Genomic DNA, 21151 nt, shown 5'->3' with positions numbered 1-21151 from the left:
TCCTGGGATCTCTCTACAGACCGCAGGCCCCTGTCCCTCACTCTGTCCCCTAACGCAGCGACGCGGTGGTTGGGGGGCAAAGGCAGCCCCGGAGGAGCCTCCCGCGCCGCCGCCGTGGTTAAGCTCGCATCCCCGCCGGTGCTTAATCCCAGCCTCCTCGTAGCCAGGAGCTTTCCACGAAGAGGTCCTGCCCCTCCATGCTGGTCCTGGAGAGGGGACAGGCGCGGGGACTGCTCAAGCTGGTGGGGCGCACGAGGCCCCAAGTTAGCCAGGGCATCGGCACGACTCCCACCCCCCACCCCTCGCACCCCGCGCTTCGCCTTTCCATTTCTCGGAACAAAGGTGTCCTCTGCCAGCGCTGCCGCTGCCGGGAGCGGCCAAGCGGAGGCGGGAAGCGGCCGTCAGAGCGCAGCGGGGAGGAGAGGCGTTGGGGGGTTGCGCGCGGACCCGGGAGAAGGGACGAGATCTAGCCCAAGAATTCTCTAGGGACCAGGGATGGCCCTTCGTCGAACGTCCCCGGTCTCCTGGAGCGGACAGGCGACAGGTCTGCCGCGCCGCCAACTCGGGAACCCGGGAGCCGCCTGCACACCGCGCCTCGCCCGGCCCTGCCCCCGGCTCCCGCCTCCCGCCTCCCGGCTCCCGCCTCCCGCGCTCTCCAGCTCCCGCCGCCCCGGGCCGCCCCCTCCCCCGTGCGCGCGCCCCGGCCCTGCGCGCCTCCCCTCCTGCCGCCGGTGCGGGCGCGCGCGTGCCCGTCGTCCCGGGCGGGAGCCGGAGAGCCCAAGAGCGCGGCCGGGCGAGGCGGAGAGCGGCGCTGCGGGGCCGCCGGGGCCGCCACCCTGCGATAGGCGGGCGGCCGCGGCGCGGGGCTCCAAGGCCGGGCTCCGGGCCGGGGCCATGGGTGGGAGTCGGAGGCGGCAGCGGCAGCGGCAGCGGCAGCGGCGGGCCCCGCGGGCTGGGAGCCCCGCCGCCCCCGGCCCCTGACGCCCTCGGTGCCCCGCGCCCCAGGGGGTCGTAGCCAGGCAACGCCCGGCGCGCACGCCCCTCCCCCGCTGCCCTTTCTCCCCGCCGTGCGCGGGAGCATGCCCGCGCTCGCCCGCCGCCAGCCCGCAGCCAAGCCCAGGGGCGCGCCCCCCTCTCCCGCTGGGCGCCCGCCCGCGCACGCTATGGCCCCCCGCCCCGGCCCGGGGCCCGAGGTCCCGCGCGCGGACCACTGACCGACGCGCCGTTCCCGCCCCCGCCTCCCCGTCGGCCAGCACCATGGGATGCAATATGTGCGTGGTTCAGAAACCGGAGGAGCAATACAAAGTGATGCTGCAGGTGGGGCGCCAGGGCCGCGCGGCGGGAGCGGGAGCGGGTGGCAGGTGGCGTGGGCGGGAAGGCGCGGGAGGGCGGCGGGGCTCGAGGAGGAACAGGTAGGGAGCCCCCACTCGGGCTCGGGGCGCGGTAGGCTCCGTGGGAAGCAGCCCCGAACGGGGGCGGGGCGGGGACCCCGGGCCTGCGACTCCGGAGACTCGAGCCTTTGGGCCACAGGACCCTGATGGGAAGTTGGGCTTGGCCCGGGTGGGGGCGTTTCTGTCCCGGGACTGTGACTTGGGAAGGGTGTGCTGGTTTTCGAAGGGAGTCGTGGGTGCGGCGTGGCCGCGGGCGCGGGATGCAGGTTGCATAGCAACCGACTGGGCCCAGGGAACGCTCTCCCTGCTGGACCCGGAGAGGGGGAGCAGCCAGCTGCCCACGGGCGTGGGGTGCAGAACCCCACGGTACTGTGGATGTCGTCCTGGGAAAGGATAGTCACTCCTGCACCCCATCTCGGGTCTGACTCTGCTCGGACCTGGGCTCGGGGCTTTGGGTGTTTTGGGAGAGCGGCTGAGGTCAGGAGTTCGTGCCTATGCTCTGCCAGGGGTCAGGCACCAGGCAGGGAGCCCTGGGGACCCGAAACACTCCAGGCTTTGTACTTGCTCGGGACCCCAGCCTCGCAGCCTTGCGTGTGCGTGGCGTGCCTACGTGAGTGCGTGCCTGTGCCCTGTCTGTGTGTACGCGGCGGCTTCTTAGCCCCGCATGTGTGTACTTTGTGTGTGCACCCGCGAGGCGTCTAGAGAAATGTGTCTAGCTCTGTGTGGCTAAGTACAGGGAGGTCAAGGTCAGAGAAGCCCGGACCAGGAACTGAGGTGCAGACAGGTATGCGGGCTCGGGTGGGGGAGGGGTGGGGTGGGGAGAAGGCTTCCAGTGAATAGGGGGACCCCCTGTGGGTGTGGGGCAGCCACAAGGAGCCAGCATTGTGCTGGGAATTTAGCCCCCCCCCCCCCCCCCCCGTGAGGGTGTGGGTAGCTTGCAAGTCTGGCTCCATCCTGGTGGCACTTCTAGTCCCTGTCATTGGCCCTTCCTAGAGAACACAGGGACCATGGCTTCTCCTCTCCTGCCCGTGGCCACTGTTCCCTGCAGTGCTCACCTCCCAGCTGCCACTTCTGTTCCTGCTGTTGGAAACCTTGCTGGCCACTGCCGGTTCTCTCTCTGGAGTGGCCCTGGTTGGAATCATGGGATCCTGGCCGCCAGCGTCAGGGGCTGGGCTGCTTGGATGACAGGGACCTTGGACTCATCCTCAACCTTGGGGTTCCTTTCTGGAATCACCCACCAAAGAGCAAGATGTTCTGAGTTCAGCCTTGGCTTTCTTGGAGAGAGCCCCAGGTCATGCTTCCTGGAGGGCAGGCCTCAGGAGACAGTGGAAAGGGGAGGACAACCAAGCTATGCCCCAGGCCTGGGAGGGGACAGTAGCCCTAGAAGACCATAACAGGCTCAGTGGGGAGGGGACAAGAGGGCAGAATGGCCCTGGAGGGGGAGGGTCCCTGTGTGCCTCCATCCTTAAACTTGAGCTCCAGCCCTGTCCCATGGAATGGCCTTGGTGATCCACAAAGAGGAGCGCCACCACATGCCGGCCACCCCTGTACTCACCTTGGCGGTTGCAGCAACACTGTTGGGTTCTCTGGGGAGGTCACTCCCTTTAAAGCCCAAAGAGTCATCCAGGAACCTTGAACCTTTGCTGTCTTCCTTGGCCTCAGGCACAAGTGGAGCTTGGATGGTTTTCGTCAACCTGGCCTTCAAAATACAGGGAAACAAAGATGGAACAGAAACAATGCGGCACAGGAAGCCGCAGCCCCAGGCCCAGGCCTCCGAGAGGGATGCCAGGCTGCACTGGCCTCTGCCACAGCCAAAGGGACCACCTGCTGGCCTCCTAGGGGGCCCTGCACAGTGCTCTCCCTGTCCCGCCCTAGGGCCCTCACCCTTGTACACTCCTGGCTTCTGAACTTGTCCCAGTACAACCTAGGAACTGATTTTTCAGAAAATGCACACACACTCCTGTGACCTGGGGCTTTTATCGTATTTTTTTATTTTCATTTCTTTGCCCCGAGCCAGAACCCAGGGCCTCACACAAGCCAGTTTTGCCAGGTGTGGTGGCACACACCTGTCATCCCGTGCTCAGGGAGGTGAGGCCGGAGGAATACCACAAGTTCAAGGCCGGCCAGGACCCTGCCTGGAAATACAACCGCAATAAAGCACAGTTTATTGATGTGTAAATCACATCCCTTACGGCGGATCCTCCTCGGAAACTGTACTGGCCTGAGCTTTCAAGTACATCATGCAGTCCTGGGACCATCACTGCTAATTCCACCACATCTGCATCACCTTTGACAGAACCCCTGACCCACTGAGCCCCCTTTCTCCCCCGGACCTCCCAGTCTCTGGCAACCACGAATGTACTTTCTGTCTCCATGGCTTTGACTGTACCAGGCGTGTCCGAGCCCAGAGCCTTTCCTGTGGATGTGCTCAAGGCGAGTCCGCGGCGCCATATCTCCCCATGTCTTGGTGGCGCCGAGGGCTGCTGTGGCTGTTGGTAGGCAGGGAACTGAAGAGCTGGGCACGGAGCTAACTAACACTGGAAGTGGGGGAGCACTTCACACCCCAGGGGCAAGGTGCAGTGAGGCACAAGGCTTCTGGTTTCTCCACACACTCAGTGACACGGGCTGGACGCCGGCGTTTCCTGCTCATCTCTTAGGGTCAGCCACCTGGGAGCTGGAGTGGCATCTCACTGGGACTTTTCTTCCTCTCCGCTGGGTTTCTCTTTGTCCTCATTGTGGCAGCGTCTTCTCTGCCCTGGTGGCTTGGTGGCCATTTGTGTAACTGCCGTCTAGGTCACAAATCAGGGAGCCAGAGGAGTCCTGCAGCTTCGGGCTGTTTCGCCTCCCTGGGTCCTTGTGAATTGGGGAGTGGCTTGTGAATTCCTGAAGATGAGCCAGATTCATGATGACAGAGACTGTGCTGAGTTTATGGGGTGAACACAGTGCTGGGAGTCCAGCCTGTCTCGAACTTCTTTTGTTAGACTTCTCTGAGAATCGGGTTCTGCCGGTGCCCACTTTCACGCAGCCGCTCCCTCTCTCCAGCTTTGGCTGTCGGGAAGGCAGATGCTTAGCCATGGTTGGTTCCCGTGGCCCTGGCACGCGTGGTACCTGAGGCTTGCCCACCGGGGCTGCTTCCCGGCCCCCGCAAGACTCCTGTGTTCTGCAGGCATAGGGTGCCGTGGACAGGCTCGCTGCGGGGTGCTGGGCCCTGCTGCTAAGTAGGAGGCAAGCCTTGGCCTCCACCCTCAGCCCTGGGGCTTGTTGAGTATTTTAATCATGCAAGGGGTTTGTTGGATTTTCTGAATGGCTTTTTGTGGCGATTGCGATGGTGGCGTGGTTTTGTCCCTTCATTCTACTGATGTGGTCTGCCACAGACCCTTAGCATGACCTGAGGCCAGGGATGTAGCTGGGTGATACAATGCCTGCCTGGCAAACAACATGGCCCGTTAGAGCTCCAGGCCTGCTTATGTCGCTGCAGCTGAGCCCGAGCACACTTCCTGGGCAGCGGCGTACATGGTGGGTGACAGGAAAATCCAGAGCCACCCTGAAAGAGGACTTGTGAAAAGAAAGTGGGAAGGCAGCAGGCTACCAAACTCCTTCCAGAACCTTTGCTGGGGCTCCTTGCCTGCCACCCCACCCCTCTTGTCCATGTCACTGGCTTTGTCCCTCTCCTGCCAACCCGTTGTCCCTGGGCCCAGGGAGATGCTCAGTGAGGAAATCCCGGGACCAGGGGCCTTAGGAGAGGCGACTCATACGCTTGCTGAATCCCTGTGGGAGCAGCCACCTCCCAGTGCTGTGGATCCAGCAGGGGACATGCAGCCCTTCTACCAGGGCAGGGGTGCAGGTGCAGCAGAGATAGATGGAGGGTGTCACTGAATCCTCACTGCCATCTCCCGCACAGGCCACTGTACTTTGGCCACTGTCCCGAGGTTTTATTTTTTACTTCATTTTCTTGAGACAGGATCACACTAGGTAGCTCAGGGTGGCCTTGAATTCACCGTATAGTCCAGGCTGGCCTGGAATTTACAGTGATCGTCCTGCCTCAGCCTCAGTCGGGGTAACAAGTGTGCACCACCGCACCCAGCTGTCCCAAGATATCTATTGTCCCTTCCTCCCTTACCCCAGGGGTTCTGAGGAAGAACACAGAAAAAGTGGCAGGGGTAGGCAGAAGGGCACGGTGGAGGACGGTGCTGCAGTCTCCAGACTGGACCTTCCGGTGCAGTCACAAGTGGTGGTCACGTCACAGAGCTCAGAGACCTCTGCACCCCAAAGGAAACCAGCCCCAGGGTGCTGCCGGGTGGCCTTTGTCCTGTCTTCTACTTCTGTGGGCCGTGGCCAGAGGACCTGGGACTAAACTGTGGCTCTGTGTGGGGCCAGAGGTATGGTCCCAGATGGCTCTGTGCCTTGGTCTCCTCACTGAGCCAGGGATGAGGAGCGCATTTGCCTCAGGGAGGTGTTCCTGGGAATCATGGCCACCCAGCCCACTCAGTTGCTAGCTAAGGGCACAGGTCATGGCTCCTCCCAGGTGGCAGAAGACTGTCCCAGAGTATCTCGAGAATTTCTCCACCACGGACAGCAAAGGAAAGAAGCCCAGGACAAGGTCTGCGAGTAGGGTGTGAGGCAGTCAACAAGAGTGACAGTGACCACAGCAGAGGCCATGAATCGTTCAGTGGGGCACAGGCTGAGAGTCTGGCTCAGACTGGTTTCAGGCAGGCACATAAGTGTCGCCCCTTTTGGAGCCTGAGTGGCACTTGGAAGTCTGCATTTCTCTCAAGCTGGGGTGGGGAATGTGCACTGCTGGACAGCCTCCCTACATTGGGGTCACTGAGGACTTCTGGGGACACTGACTCAGTTTGGGTTTAAGGGACATGGAGCTAGTGTGACCCTCTTTCCCTGCCACCTATACGCTTACCAACATCTGGGAAGCTATCACGGGCACTTTGTGGCCCCTGCCATCCTGGCCTCTCCTAGCACTAGGCAGAAAGAGGGTACAGAGTGGGGTCGTGGTGCAGCTTGGCTGTGACACTCCTCTGGAGGTGGGGTGGCTGGCTCCCTCCCTGCTGCAATTCTGCTGCTACCAACAAAATATTTTTTTTTCTTTTTCTTTTTTATTGGTACCGGGGATTGAACTCACGACCGCCTGCTTGCAAGGCAGGTGCTTATGCCGCTGAGCTAAATCCCCAGCCCCCAACAAAATAATTTATTCAGGCAAAGATTGAGCTGGGCATGGTGACCCATGCCTGTCATCCCAAAATCTGGGAGTCTGAGGCAGAAGGATGTCTGAGAGTTCAAGGCCAGCCTGAATTGCATAATAAGACCCTGTCACAAAAGAAAACAAAACCCAAGAAACAGAGGCAAGGCTCATCCCTGGGAAGGAAAACCATTAGGTGCTAAAGGTTGTGGGGGACAGGATGGTGACCAGGTCTCAAAGTAAAACCCGTCAACAATCCTTGAACAGTGAATTTGGTGGGTCGGCAGGTAGGAGGTGGCACATGCTCAGTCGGAGCATCGCCAAGGGAAATTTCTGGTAGGGGTGAGGGCTTGCAAGGGCTTCTGCAGGTGTGTGAGCGTAGGCAGCCAGAGAGCAGGTATGCTCAAATGAACTCGGGAGGCTGAGGCAAGAGGAATGCCCGACCTTGAGGCCAGCCTGGGCTATGCAGAGATCTCATGGCTGTTGGAAAAACAAGAAGAAAGAAAAAGAGAAAGAGGGAGGGAGGGAAGGAGGGAGAGAGAAAGAGACGGAGAGAGGAGGGAGGGAGGAAGTGCCCTGCAGGAGATCGAGGCAGAGGACTTGCAGCTGGCCCTACATTCCTGTCACTGGACCGTTTTCAGAGTCCCGAGTTGGCAAGTCATGAATGAGGGAGACCTGTGCCTGGCCCAGGCAGGCTGCCCCTCTCTGGGCTCCTGCGTCCTCTCCCTTCGCTGCTGTTCGGGAGCCGCCGGGGCCTCCTGTCTGGCCGGGAAGTCACAGCTGCTTCTCAGGTGTCCCTGTGCCCCAGGTACCGTCCAGTTTTTCTTCGCAGCGTCAGTTCCCAAGTCTGACTGTGGCCCCAGGGCCCACCCGCGTGCTGTGGAGTCCCCCACCGCCCCTGGTGCTGCCAGGGAGGGCAAAAGAGTCCCTTCTTCGGGGCCACGCGGGAGTCGCGGGACTGTTCCGGTCTGCTCATGGGGTAGCACGCCGGCGAAGGCTGGGGTCCCTGAGCGCGAGGGCACAGCTCACCCCGTGGCTCTCGCCACTGCCGCCGCCGCCGCCGCCGCCGCCGCCGCCGCCACCGCGCGCTCTTTGTCTGCGGCTCGGGCCCAGGGGGCGGGGCAAGCGCGCCCGGCCCCGCCTTCCGCCGCTGTCCCCCTCCGCTGCCGCAAGCGGCACCAGCCCGGGGACACCTCCCCGCGGGCCCCAACCTCGTCGCTGCCCTACGCGCCCACCTTCCCCTGTGTCCCCAGCCTGCCGCGCCCGCCGCGTGTCCTCTCACTCACTGTCCTGTCGCTCACTGTCTCTGGCTCTGTATCTTCTGCGGGGCCCATGGGCTCCCAGCAACGTCACAGTGGCTCCCTGTCGCCCCCGCCCCATTGTCTGAAGAAGTCCCTAAAGGTCCTGCTCGGGCAAGATCGGTCCCCCAGGACCAAATCCGCACGGCCGCCACACCCGGACTTTCTACGGCCACCACCAGCTCTGCCACTACCTGGGGATCAAAAGCAGAACTGTAGATGAACCCAATAGTAAGGGTCACAGGCCACCCAAGGTGGCGCTGCAGGATGCCAGGTCTGGGCAACTTCGGGCTACAGATGGAGATGGGCAGGAGGTGACACACATCCATTCCAGGGTCTGCCTGCCTCAGCTTCCCCTCCCCAGCTCTTCCTTTCGGCAGTGCTGCCGAGGGAGCCCACAAGCCCGCTAGTGCCAGCAAGGGCTCAGCCGCTGAGGTGGGCCTGCAGCCTTTTTCAAGGTTTTTAATTTCTTTTGATTTTGGAGGGTGACAGGTTTGATTTTGGCCCACATTTGACCCTTTAAGCAGGTTTTGCTGTGTAGCCCAGGTTAGTCTCAAATTTACAACCCTCCTGTCTCAGCCTCCTGAATAGCTGAGATAACAGGTGTGTACTAGCACTTCCTACTTCCTTCCTTCTGGACACCCCTGCCCCTGTGGACCTGGGCAGCAGTTTGATTTTATTTTGGTGGTGCTGTCAGTAAAATACATGTAACATAAGATGTGCTGTTTGTGACGTTTTATCCACAAGCACCCTTGCCCCCACTCGCCCCTTCTCCTTCTAGGAGCTGCTGGCACCCACGCCATTGCCTGGGTCCCACAGATCCATCAGTGGAATTACAGTGTGCGGCCTCTTTCCCCTCTGCTCGAGCACCTGAGCCTATGATACTGGCCCGGAGCCCAGGGCCTTACACTGAGCCACATCCCCAGCCCTTTTGGATTTTGACACAGGGTCTCACCAGCTCCCTAAATTGTCCAGGCTGTGCTTCAATTTTCGATCCTCTTGCCTCAGCCTTCTGTGTGCTGAGATGACAGGCCTGTGGCACTACACCCAGTTCTGCTGGTACCGGGGATCGAACTCATAACCTTGCACTTGCCAGGCAGGTGCTTGTGCCGCTGCACTAAACCCCCCATCCACCCATGCTGAGCATCTTTTCATGTGCTCATGGTGTGTCATTTCTGAGCCTTCCCTGTCCTGTGTGCCCCATTTCCAGCTCAAAAGCGTACTACCTTTAAAATACAAATGGACCTGCCCGCATCTTACCACTTCCACTGCCATTCTCATCTTCCCCACCATGTCCCCTGCAACCAGCTCTGGGCCAGGAGTCAGTTGTTGAGCCCTCGGGGATGTGGGTGCCCCCCAACTCCAGCTCTGGGCCTCTGGTGAGACTTCTGGGCCCTTTGTCCTGAAGATTCCACTGCCCGCACTCCCCTCCTGCCTGCCTGACCAGTTCACCCACCTTGGCCCTCAGGCCAGCCACCCTTGCCCAGTTCTGGCAGCAGCCCCCACCCAGGGCCACCTCGGGGCCACCACTAGCAAAGGGACCTTACCCGCAAGTAGGGGCTCTCTCGGGTGCCCGGGCCCCAGGGGGAAGGCTGCAGGCCAGCCAGGCTAGGGTCCTTCTGGCCCTGGCTCTGTCCCTACCCTGCTCCCCTGGGGCCTGGGTGGAGCGGCCCACTGGTCCCGCCCTCTCGTGTTCAGATCCCAGGCTGGGGACAGTCGGGCCCACACCACACCTGGGCCACTTACTGAGCCCCCTGCAAACCCTCCCCCAGTACGGGGTTTGGACCCAGGGCCTTCCTGAGCTGAGCTACCTTCCCAGGCCTTTGTTAGTTTTTCCTGTTTTGAGTCAGGGTTTGGCCACGTTGACCAGGCTGTCCTGGAACTTGGGGCGCTCCTGCCTCAGCCTCCAGAGTGCTAGGATGACAGGGGTGTGCCACCACGCAGGCTCTGCAAATCTCACCGAGACCAGTCGGGATGAGCCTGAGGGGCTGCGCTGATCTGGGGTGGGGAGTGGTGGTGTCACTCAGCTCTGCCCTTCTCTAGCTTTCCAGAAAGTGCCAGCTTCCCTGGTTCCTTGGGGGACGGTGCAGGGTGTGTGGGGCCACCACCCCTGGGGCTTGGGGGTTGGCCTTTGCCCCTCCTTCCCATGGCTACAGGTGTACCCTAAGACTTCCTTCTCCCTCCTGCCATACTTGTTCCCCAAGTTTGGCTCACGTAGATCAGGCAGGGCTCTTTTTTATCACCAGAATCCTGCAATGATATTCTTTTTTTTTTTTTTTGGTACCAGGGATCAAACTTATGACCTTGTGCTTGCCAAGCAGGCGTTTGTGCCGCTGCGCTAAACCCCCGGCCCTCTTTTTTTAAAGTTTATAGACATTTATTGTTTTCAAAAGCAATGGAGCTATCTTTATATAACTTTGGGGGAAAAAAACCCTCCAATCTCTACTTCTCATACACGATGATTTTTTTAATGAGGCAAGGTCTCATTATGTAGTTCAGATCAGCTTTGAACTCACTATGTAGCCCAGCCTGGCCTCAAACTCCGGTTTATCCTCCTGCCTCAGCCTCCTGAGTGCTGGGATTACGGTGTGCACTGCCACAGCTGGCTCACAGTGATGTCACATATTCATTCCCAGTTTCTTTCTGGCCATACACACGCGCACGCGCAAGCACACACACACTCGCAGACTGGGCTAGCGCGCTAGACTGAGCTGTACCCTAGCCCTACAACATCCTTTTTGTTTGGTTTGGTTTTTTGAGACAGTCTCAAAAATGTATGTATTCCAGACTGGCCCCAAACTCTTGCTCTGGGTTGGCCTTAAACGCATGGTGAGCCTCCTGCCTCAGCCTCCCGAGAGCTGAGCTGACAGGTGTGCCATCACATTAAGTTTCACTGTTGTTTATTTGTAACGGGGTCTCTTTGGGGCATATAAACGTGTAGTTAGTGGGGATGGCGGCACCTGGATACTTAGAAGTAGTTCCTGCCATATGAGGTGTGTCCTGCCGCACTGACACCCTTGCCAGAAGCTCAGATCAGCACCTGCTGTCACTGTCATTTTGGGTAAAGTTACGGAAATAAAGGGTCTGGTGAGCCTTTCCAAGGGTCTTTAGAGTTAGTGACAGGTGGCTTTGCAGAAAGGTGGCCATTTCGTGCTTGGGTAAGACTTGGAGCTAGGCTCAGTGCTGCTCGGCTGTAATCCCAGCATTTAGGGAGGCTGAGGCAGGACAATTATGAATTTAAGTCCTGACTGGGCAACTTAGCAAGCACCTATCTCAAAATAAACACTAAAGAGCTGGAGATGTAGTGCGTGGTAGTGTGCCCCTCGGTTTGATTCCCAGTATGGAAACAACAATAAAATGAAATAAGCCAGGGATGGTGGTGTGTGTGTGTGTACCCGTCAACCTAGCACGAGGGAGGCTGGGGCAGGAGGAGCTCTGTGGATTGGAGGCCAACCTGGACAACATAGCAAGACCCTGCCTGACTCAAAACAAAACAAAAACAAGATGAAGTAAGATTGGGAAAGGAGGCTGGGCTGGTTGGGGGCTGATGAGGAGGCTCCTCTTTTGGGGATCTTGGAGCCTGGGTCTGCATTAGGGCGACACAGGGTCCCTGCACAGCGTGAGGACCAATCGGATCACATCCAGGCAGAGGGGCTATGCTAAGGCAAGGACCCGAGGTGACAGCCAAGAACTCCAAATTCAAGTGTGCTGGGGACAGAGTCCCCAGTCAGGACGGGGGCAGCCTAGCTGGTGACAATCCCCCGGGCCTTTTGATTTAATCTCCTCAGTGTGGTGCTTTGAACGCCTGCGTTGTGGGCAAGATGAGGGGTCAGTGGCTGGAGAAGCCCGAGGCTTACCTCAGGTGGCTGTCCTCTCCCCCGTGTCAAGAGAAACGAGCTGTGAGCTATATCCAGGAGGTGGGCCATCCAACAGGTGAGGTGGCCTGTTTTATAGTCCCCACTGTCCCGAAGGAGGTGGCTTTAGGCCTGCAGGAGAACCTTTTAACAAGACTTTCAGATGATGGGCCAGGTGGCAAGTGGCACTCTGTCCCTACCCCAGACACACACCAGGGAAAGCAGCCAGGGGTCCTTCCCTTGGGGACCTCTCTGCTTGGTCCCAGACCATTGCAAGCACTTTAGTCTTGTCTTTGTTACGTTTCTCATTGCTGAGACGAAATACGCAACACCCACAGTTAAAGGAGGAGAGATTTGTTTAGCTCATGGTTTGCAGAGGTTTCAGGCCATGGCCGGCTGGCTCCAAGGCGGGGTGGCACAGCTGAGGGGCATCGCAGAGGAGAAACAGCTTGTGGCAGGTGGAAGGCAGTAGCAGCAAGCAAGCAAGGGATGACCACAGCTCCTTCTGTCCCTTAGATTTTATCCAGGTGATTTAGGGCAGGCAGCACTCACACCCTTAACCCTGGCGCCCTTAATCCTCACAGTGCACAGCAAATCAATCCCAGCATCACATGCCCCAGATCCAGCCGCCTCTGAAAAAGCCCCACCTATGAGCACATGAGGCTTAGGGGGACATCTAGACATGACATATGGATAAAAGGGGCAGAAAGACGTTGTTTTGCTACTTCCTGCCCACCACAGACTGTTTCTCCTTGGTGATGTTCCTGTGCCAGGCCACCCTGCCTCAGAGCCAGCTGATGATGGCCTGAAACCTCTGCAGACTGTGAGCTAAAGAAATCTTTCCTCCTAAAACTGTGGGTGTTGGGTATTTTGTCTCAACTACGAAGAAAGTAAAGTAACTAAGATGGGCTACTTGGCTTTGAGGGTGCACAGCCCTCACAGGGGGCAAGGCCTGCCCATCTTCCTTTGGACAACAGACAGTTACCATGGGTAACAATGTCACATTAGTTTCAGGAAGAAGGGTGGGAAGTGACAGGAAGGTCCCACATGAGACCAAGGGACAGTGAGTTATGGGGAGAAGAAGGGGCAAGGAGAGACGGAGTAGGGTAGCCATGCCGGAGGGACATGGGACACTGGACACAGGTGTCACTGAGTCTACTGGGGAGGCCAAGGGGATAGAAGGCACCCAGAAGATACTCCACTGTCACCCAGATCTGCCTGCCCCATGCCCTTCCCTGTAGGAATGCATCTAGAGTGGAAGGGAGGTCCCGTGTGTCTCCATCAGGCGAGGTCACAGAAGGCCAGTGTGGCATTGTCACAGTGCCCAGCGCTGGACCAGTATGGGCCACCTCAGCCAGCATCCCCTTTGTGTTCCATTTCAGAGCTATGTGGCCAGGGTCGTGCCCAAACCCGCACCTGGTTCCTGTTGGATGGCTGTCCACCTGATGTCCCGTTTGGTGTCTCTTCTCTATGTCCACACGGCGGCGGGAGGGTCTGTCCTGGTCCCCCAGAGACCTGCAGTTCTTGTGGAATGGCAGGGTGGAACTTTCCAGACTGTCACAGAGTCTGTAGGCCCCAGCCCTGGGGTGGGAAGCTTTCATTTGTTTTGCTTTGTTTTTTGAGACAGCGTCTGGTTCTGTAGCCCAGGCTGGCCTTGAACTAGAGGCAGTTCTCCTGTCTCAGCTTCCTGAGTACTGGGGTCACAGGTGTGTGCTATCCGGCCTGGTCCCCGTAGATGTTTGTTCCGAGGTGCTGGGGTGGTGCCAGCAGCTTGTGGTTGCTAGGCAAGTGTTTCGCCTCTGGCCTACACCCCTGGCCTGGCCTGGTTTCAGAGGCAGCAGGAGGAGCAATGTGAAGGGTGGGAACGTTTCTGTGCAGAGCTTCCTGACAGTGCGGGATGGCAGTGGAGCTCCAGTGGGGACGGGGGACAAGGGTCTCACCATCGCTTTGCCCAGTCCCTGGCCCCAACTTTTGGCTCAGTGCTTCACTTTTCGCCAGTGTGTCACAGCCCACCCCTTCCCCACAGGGCCGCCTTCTACCTTGTCACAGCTGGTTTCTGTCTCCTGGGACGTCCTCTTTAGCTACTGGGGCCCACAGAGACCTGTAAGGAAAGAGGGAAGGCTAAAGGGGCTCCAGGTTTCCATACCAGGGCTGCCTGTGCACAGAGCTTGTTTAGCCCAGTGTGCCCACCGGGCCACCATTGCCATCGTCACTGTCACCACCATCTGCCGATGGCCCCTGATTCATGGCGCCCAGCCCCCACCAACTTGAGCTGCACTCTTCCAGGGCCTCCCCGGGTTTCCAATGGCAATGCTACCGCTGGGTAACGATTTCAGGGGAAAATGCATCCTTGCAATTCCGCCTCCTAAGCGCCAGTGTCCCGAGTCCCACCTCTGTGGGTGCCCTGCCTGCCTGCTGGGGAGCGTGGTGCCCCTCTGCACCCAAGCGTGGGAACATCCCTCCTTCTCCATGCTGCCATTCAAGGCAGTGTGGCAGCCTGGCACACCACGTGTTCATTCCCGGCAGGGTGTGGTGGTGACACCTGCCAGCCCACCATGCTGCAGGGCAAGGCAGGGCCTAGCCTGGGTGATTAGGGAGTTTGAGGCTAACCTAGGCTGTGGGGAAACCCTGTCTTTTGTTTTGTCTCACAGTGCAGAGGGTCCAACCCCGGGTGTCACGTGTGCTGGGAAAGGGTTCTACCCCCAGCTACGTTCTTGCCCAGAGACCCGGACTCGCTTCCCGTGCGTGACCGGGGGTGGTCACACGTAGCAAAGTCATTGCGTCTCTACACTTGCATTGTTGGCAATGGTCATCTTTACCAACGGGCTCCAGCCACTGCTCTGGGGGCTGCGCGCCACATCTTGCACCTCCATCGAAGGCCCCGAGGACAGACCGATTCACTATGCAGTTTGTTTTGTTTTTTCCTTTCTTTTTTTTTTTTTTTTTTTTTGGTTTTTCAAGACAGAGTCTTGCTGTGTAGCTCAGGCTGTCCTTGCCCTTAGAAAGATCCTCCTGCCTCAGCCTCCAGAGTTCGGAGGTGTCGGGAGTGTGCCACTGTGCACTGTACTGTGCAGCTTGTCACTCTTGTCCCTGCTGGCCCTCCTTCCTTCCGCATCCTGGTGCACGGTATCTGCTGAGACTGACCCATTGTGAGGGATGTCAAGCTTGTCCCCTGCCACGGCTCGTGGCCTCAGTGCTGCCCAAAAGAGAAGTAGGTCCTTGTGGGAGAGGATAGGATGGCCACAACGGCTCCTGCTGAAGGAAGCTCTGGCTCTCACCAATGCCCAGACACTGGCTCACTTCCTGCAGCAGGGCATGGCGAGGCCCAGGCAGCTCTCAGGATGGCCAGGGCTGCCCAAGGTGGAGCGGACCCCTGGCCACAGATGCCCCGCCAGCAGGCACTCCGAGGGCCCTCACCAGGCATGTCTCTGCCGCAGGTGAATGGGAAGGAGCTCTCCAAGCTGTCTCAGGAGCAGACACTGGAGGCCCTTCGCACGTCCAAGGAGCCCCTGGTCATCCAGGTGCTGAGACGCAGCCCCCGCCTGCGGGGGGACAGCTCTTGCCATGACCTTCAGCTGGTGGACAGTGGCACTCAGACCGACATCACCTTTGAGCACATCATGGCACTGGGCAAGCTGCGGCCGCCCACCCCACCCGCAGGCATCCTGGAGCCGTACGTCCTGTCTGAGCTGTGAGTTGCCCTCAGGAGGGCCCCAGGCCTGCTCCAGAGAGGATGTGCCCGCGGCTCTGGCGTCTGCCAGGACCCAGCTTGGCTTGCTTGGCTTGGGCTCAGGCACCACCAGGCCTCCAGCCTTGGCCTCATGTGGCTGGCTGGGGGACCTCGCTGCTTCTGCATCCTCTTTCTCTGCCGCCCATCCATGGCCTCTGCCCCTAACAGGCCTCGCTCCCAAATCTTGTGTCATCCCCACCCCATTCCTTCACCTGCTCTGGGTCCCTTCCATCTCTGGGCCTCTCTTGAGCCACCTGGGGATAAGAGAAGGACAGCAGTCTGCCCCCTGCAGGTGGAGGGGTGTCCATCTGTTCGGCACCTGGCCTGGGGCCTGGGTAACTCCTGGGGGCTTTGCATGTATGGGCCGGTGCTGGGGGCGGTGGAGGCCCCTGGAGCTCTGGAGAAGTCAGTCCCGGTGCGGGGAGGAGTGGGGAGAGCTGGGATTTGGGCTCACGGATGCACAAGGCTCAGGAACAGGGACTTCTGGAGGAGACATGGCCACCTTCCCCCATCTGCAGAGCACACCTAGGGCAGGGCTCTGTACAGGGACTGGGCTCTGGGGTGCAGGGAGCGGCCGGCCTGTCTGACGCCCACCTTCTCCTGGGCAGCACTCCCATCAGCCATGAGTATTATGACCCGGCGGAGTTTATGGAGGGCAGCCCCCAGGAGGTAGACCGCATGGACGAGCTGGAGTACGAGGTGAGCTCAGCCAGGCTCCTGCTGCCCTTCACCATGTACATCTGGCTGAATCGGGGAGGGTGCGGGCAAGTTGGCAAGTGCCATCTCTGTTGGTGAGTCTGTGTCCCTGCATGTCTGTGTGCCACGCGTCCTATGTGTCTGTGTGTGCTGTGCGTCCTGTGTGCCCTGGGCACTTCCTGGTAGGGGGATATCCCCAAACACACACCACTTGGGCTGGTAAGAGAAGGGAGCCCTCGCGGCCAGGGACTGGACCATCAGCTCAGGTGACCGTAAGGCCTTGGGGGTCAGGGCCAGGCCTTTCTACCTCTGCTTCCTCCGCCCTCGCGCAGGAGGTGGAACTTTGTAAGAGCAGCCACCGGGACAAGCTGGGCCTGATGGTGTGCTATCGCACGGACGACGAAGAGGACCTGGGCATCTATGTTGGAGAGGTATGGGGGCCATGGCATGGCCAGGCTGGGGCAACTGGCAGCTTTGGCGTGTCCAGCGACCTGTCCCCAGGCACTGGTTCTCTCCCCTAGCCTGGTCAACCCCCAAGAGCTGGCAGGGGCTGACATCTGTGTATGGACAGGAGGGCACTCAGCTCCTTAGTGCCCCTTTACTAGTGATACCCTTTGTACTATTGTTGTGAGACAGGGTCTCACCTTGAAGAGGCTGGAGTGACAGATGTGTGCCTCCATGCCTAGATCTGCACTAGTGGCATCCTGGTAGAGCTGACCTTTCCAATGGAAGTGACCCACTGCCCATCCAGCCCCCAGGTTCATGTTTTTGGCTCAGCCCCTGGCAGAAAAGAATAGGCCCACATGCAAAGGAGTACCTGGCACCCCTGCCTGGCTTTCCAGAGTTGTGGCTCGAGTGAGAGGGCACCTCCGGTTTGCTTGGCAGGCCAGGAGATGAGGCCGCCCTTTCTGGTGTCAGGAGCCAGGTCTGTGACACATATGTGTCCTTCAGGTGAATCCCAACAGCATTGCAGCCAAAGATGGCCGGATCCGAGAAGGGGACCGCATCATCCAGGTGAGTCCTGCCTCTTGACCTGACCCTCCAGGGCCATGCCTACTGAGGCCTGGCCCGCCCCTGGTAGCTAGCCTGCTCCCGTGGGATCTGCAGGCACCTCCCCACCCTCCTTTCCCTCCTGTCCTGGGCCCCTTTTGCCTATTCACACCAGCCCGGGGTTCAGGAGCCTGGCCGTGCCAGCCAGTGCCCACCTCCAGGGCTGCCGTAGCCCACGTCCTTTGATTTCCCCTGGCCTGTCCCAGATTAATGGCATGGATGTCCAGAACCGAGAAGAGGCGGTGGCAATCCTGAGCCAGGAGGAGAACACTAACATCTCCCTGCTGGTGGCGCGGCCTGAGAGCCAGGTGTGTGTGCTCGCCTGGCAGGGCAGCCTGGCCTGGGGCTTTTCTGTGACAAACTGGAATAGGTGGGGTCTGTGCCGGGGGTCGCAGCCTCTGACAGCCAAGTGGGCCAGGATCCCCTCTCCTGGGTTGTGTCCTATCCCCAAGAGTGTGGCAGTAGCAGCCATGGGACCACAGGGCTTGCTGAGGGGAGGTCCTGGCAGCCACAGGGATGACTTGAACCTATGTGCACAGCTGGCAAAGCGGTGGAAAGACAGTGACCGGGATGACTTCCTGGATGACTTTGGCTCTGGGAATGAGGAAGACCTGTGTGCTCGGAAGCTGAAGGTGCCCCCTGCCCAGCAGGTGAGGACATGAGGAAAGGGTGGGGCGGGCAGCATCTCTGTGCCCCAGGACCCTCAGTGACCCACCCTCTCGCAACAGCCCCTGAATGTGCCTCTCTTTCTGCTCCAGCCGGGAAATGAAGAGGACAAGGGGGCCCCGGAAGCAGGCCCAGGCCTGAGCAACAGCCAGGAGCTGGACAGCGGGGTGGGCCGGACCGACGAGAGCACACGCAACGAAGAGAGCTCGGAGCACGACCTTCTGGGTGATGAGCCCCTCAGTGCCACCAACACCCCTGGGACCCTGCGCAAGTTCGGCTTGCAAGGGGATTTGCACTTCAGCATGGACTCGCTGTTGGCAGAGGGTGCAGGGCTGGGTGCGGGGGATGTTCCTGGCCTCACCGATGAGGAGTATGAGCGTTACCGGGAGCTGTTAGAGATCAAGTGCCACCTGGAGAACGGCAACCAGCTGGGCCTGCTCTTTGCTCGGGCCTCGGCAGCCAACAGTGCCCTGGACGTCAACCGCAATGAGAGCCTGGGCCACGAGATGGCCATGCTGGAGGAGGAGCTGAGGCATTTGGAGTTCAAGTGCCGCAACATCCTGCGCGCGCAGAAGATGCAGCAGCTGCGGGAGCGGTGCATGAAGGCCTGGCTGCTGGAGGAGGAGAGCCTATACGACCTGGCGGCCGGCGAGCCCAAGAAGCATGAGCTGTCAGACATCTCCGAGCTGCCTGAGAAGTCCGATAAGGACAGCACCAGCGCCTACAACACGGGGGAGAGCTGCCGCAGCACCCCACTGCTTGCGGAGCCCCTGCCTGAGAGCCCTCTGAAGCGGGCTGTCACCACTGCTGCCGGCAACTCCAATTTGAACCGCACCCTTCCCGGTGTCCCCATCACTAGTCCCCCCAAGGCTACCACTGTGCCTGGCAGCCCTGCCAAGTTCCGGTCCCTCTCCCGGGACTCTGAGGCAGGCCGGAGGCAGCACGCGGAGGAACGCATCCGCCGAGGCCCCAAGACCGGTGTGGCCGTGGAGCGGATGGGTCCCGAAGGCAGCCCTTACCTGTCGCGCCGCCACCGTGGCCAGGGCCAGGAGGGTGAGCACTACCATAGCTGTGTGCAGCTGGCCCCGCCACGCACCTTGGAGGAGCTGAGCCACGGTGCCCTAGGCCTGGCCGGCAGCCCCCGGGTGGGCAGCGTGGCGGCTGCGGCAGAGGCGCCCCGCATGGAGTGGAAGGTGAAGGTGCGCAGTGACGGCACTCGCTATGTGGCCAAGAGGCCCGTGCGCGACCGGCTGCTGAAGGCCCGGGCCCTGAAGATCCGGGAGGAACGCAGCGGCATGACCACCGATGACGACGCGGTGAGCGAAATGAAGATGGGCCGCTACTGGAGCAAGGAGGAGCGCAAGCAGCACCTGATTCGAGCACGCGAGCAGCGGAAGCGCCGCGAGTTCATGATGCAGAGCCGGCTGGAGTGCCTGCGCGAGCAGCAGAGCGGCGACAGCAAGCCCGAGCTCAACATCATCGCTCTGAGCCACCGCAAGACCATGAAGAAGCGGAACAAGAAGATCCTGGACAACTGGATTACCATCCAGGAGATGCTGGCCCACGGTGCACGCTCTGCGGACGGCAAGCGGGTCTACAACCCCCTGCTGTCGGTCACCACTGTGTGAGCCACCCCGCTTCCCTTCCAGCCTGGCGTGCGTGCGCCGCGTCCCGCCCTCCTGCCTGTCCTGTGTGCGGGGAAGAGAAGAGACGCTCTTTTCGCATGGCCTACTTCCTTCTCCCCAAGTAACACACCCAGGCGACAGCCAGCCTGGAGGGCTTGTGGGAGAGGCCGAGTCCCTGGGGGGAGGGGAGCCGGGGCGAGGAGGTGCCGAGGAATGAGCACAAGAGAGCATCCAGCTTCGCGTCCCACTTGGAGCCGGAGCTGCAGTGATTCGTAGACAAAGGCACCCTGGTTTTTGTGGTTTTTCTCCCTTTCTGTGCTTGCCAATAGTTGTTTTTCTGTTTCGTGGCCCTGCTGTGGGCGGGCACCTGGCGGAGGGGTAGAGGTGGAGCCCTGCTTGCTGGCAGGGAAGGAGTGGGGGGGAGTGGAGGGAGGGAGGGGGAGGGGGCGGGAGGAATGGGAAGCAGCTGCCTGAGGACAGAGCCTGGACTCCTGGGGGCCGCCTACTTCCCCAGTGCACGAAGGAAAGCGAGACTGTGGGGACAGAGGGCCGGTGTCCATCCGAGAAGTCACTGCCCCTGGGTCTGTGCCCAGGGCCATCTGGGACTGGACCACTTAGATGTGAGGGGGATGAGAAGCCAAGCCCCATGAGTGACAGTGAAAGCCCTCAGGCTGCTCAGCCTGGAGAGGAGTTGGTGGCAGGCAGGTGGGAGAAGCCCCAGCCTCTTCGGGTGTCGCGATCTGCAACCATGCTGCCTGCGCGGTGCCCTGTGCTTGGAGGCAGACAGCTGCCACACCCCCGTCCCACCTGCATCTCAATAAAGCAAGCTGCCTTTCTACTGACTGCATCATAGCCTCAGTGTTCACTCTCAACATGCTGTCATGCTGGAGCAAGAGCTGTTCCCAAATGTGGTGGCGCACACCTGTCATGCTGGCACTCAGGAGGTGGAAGCAGGAGGATTGCTGTGAGTTTGAGGCCAGCCTAAACTGCATAGTAAAGCCCTGTCTCAAAAATAAAACCCTTAACAACCAAACACTCAAAAGAATTGTTAAACACTGAGCTCCAAGGAGCAAGTCAGTGATGGACCAGATAGGCACAGGCGGAAATCCCAAGACCCATTCTTTTCTTTTGTCTTTTTCCTTTTATTGGTACCAGGGAGCAAACTCACAACTGCACACTTGCAAGGCAGGCGCTTATGCCGCTGAGCTAAATCTCCAGCCCCCAAGACCCATTCTTGGAAGTTGAGCCTGCTGCCAGGTCACAAGGGTGCAGTCCCAGTGTTGCCTGTCACCCTGGTTGGCTCCAGGAGGAAAGCAGAGCCTGTTACTGGGCAGTTGTGCCCAGGACACTTGGCCCACATGCTTTCTAGCAGAGACCAGCACTGCCTGTCCTGAGCTGGACCCTTGGCTAGCTCAGGTGAGTGGCACCAGGAGGGCTGGAGCCCGCACTGGAGAGCAGTGGGTGGCAACACCTGCCCATGCTCCTGCCCTGGCAGTAGCCAGGGGGAGCAGCTGTGCCCCCTCCTCCAGCCGGTTGGTAGGCAGATCCTGGTAGGTTCCCAGGTCAGCCAGCTCCCCCAAAGCCCCTTCCTCCAGGATCATGTGCTCAGGTGGCCCTGAGGCCCTCTCCCAACACCCTGGCATGAGCACA

The 21151-nt window shown here is 60.0% G+C and overlaps 1 protein-coding gene across 4 annotated transcripts; it reads left to right on the top strand.

Annotated features, from left to right (window-relative positions):
* Window positions 1-1175: 1175 nt before the first annotated feature.
* On the top strand, window positions 1176-20348 carry Pdzd4 (PDZ domain containing 4). 4 transcript variants are annotated; one of them, XM_003462150.3, is made up of 8 exons: window positions 1176-1317; window positions 15172-15407; window positions 16073-16163; window positions 16493-16591; window positions 17112-17174; window positions 17417-17518; window positions 17750-17860; window positions 17969-20348. In XM_003462150.3, the coding sequence occupies exons 1-8, from the start codon at window positions 1258-1260 to the stop codon at window positions 19502-19504; spliced, it is 2298 nt and encodes a 765-aa protein (XP_003462198.1). In that variant the 5' UTR covers window positions 1176-1257; the 3' UTR covers window positions 19505-20348. The 4 variants fall into 4 exon arrangements, with proteins under 4 accessions (XP_003462198.1, XP_003462197.1, XP_012996903.1 ...); XM_003462149.3 differs by having other exon boundaries at window positions 15172-15425; XM_013141449.2 differs by lacking the exon at window positions 17417-17518 and having other exon boundaries at window positions 15172-15425.
* Window positions 20349-21151: the final 803 nt, after the last annotated feature.

Source organism: Cavia porcellus, unplaced genomic scaffold, assembly GCF_034190915.1.
Source record: "Cavia porcellus strain 051 isolate PalLab524CR breed Dunkin Hartley unplaced genomic scaffold, mCavPor4.1 scaffold_3, whole genome shotgun sequence".
NCBI classification, from domain to species: domain Eukaryota; kingdom Metazoa; phylum Chordata; class Mammalia; order Rodentia; family Caviidae; genus Cavia; species Cavia porcellus.
Note: the sequence above shows the minus strand (reverse complement) of the source record. Positions and strands in the feature narration are given on the sequence as shown.

Bases quoted from the DNA above. Each gene is read 5' to 3' on its own strand.
- Pdzd4 (XM_003462149.3), top strand. From the start codon at position 1,258: ATGGGATGCAATATGTGCGTGGTTCAGAAACCGGAGGAGCAATACAAA. The intron at 16,592-17,111 runs GTATGGGGGCCA...TGTGTCCTTCAG, and splicing joins TGGGCATCTATGTTGGAGAG to GTGAATCCCAACAGCATTGC. The intron at 17,861-17,968 runs GTGAGGACATGA...TTTCTGCTCCAG, and splicing joins AGGTGCCCCCTGCCCAGCAG to CCGGGAAATGAAGAGGACAA.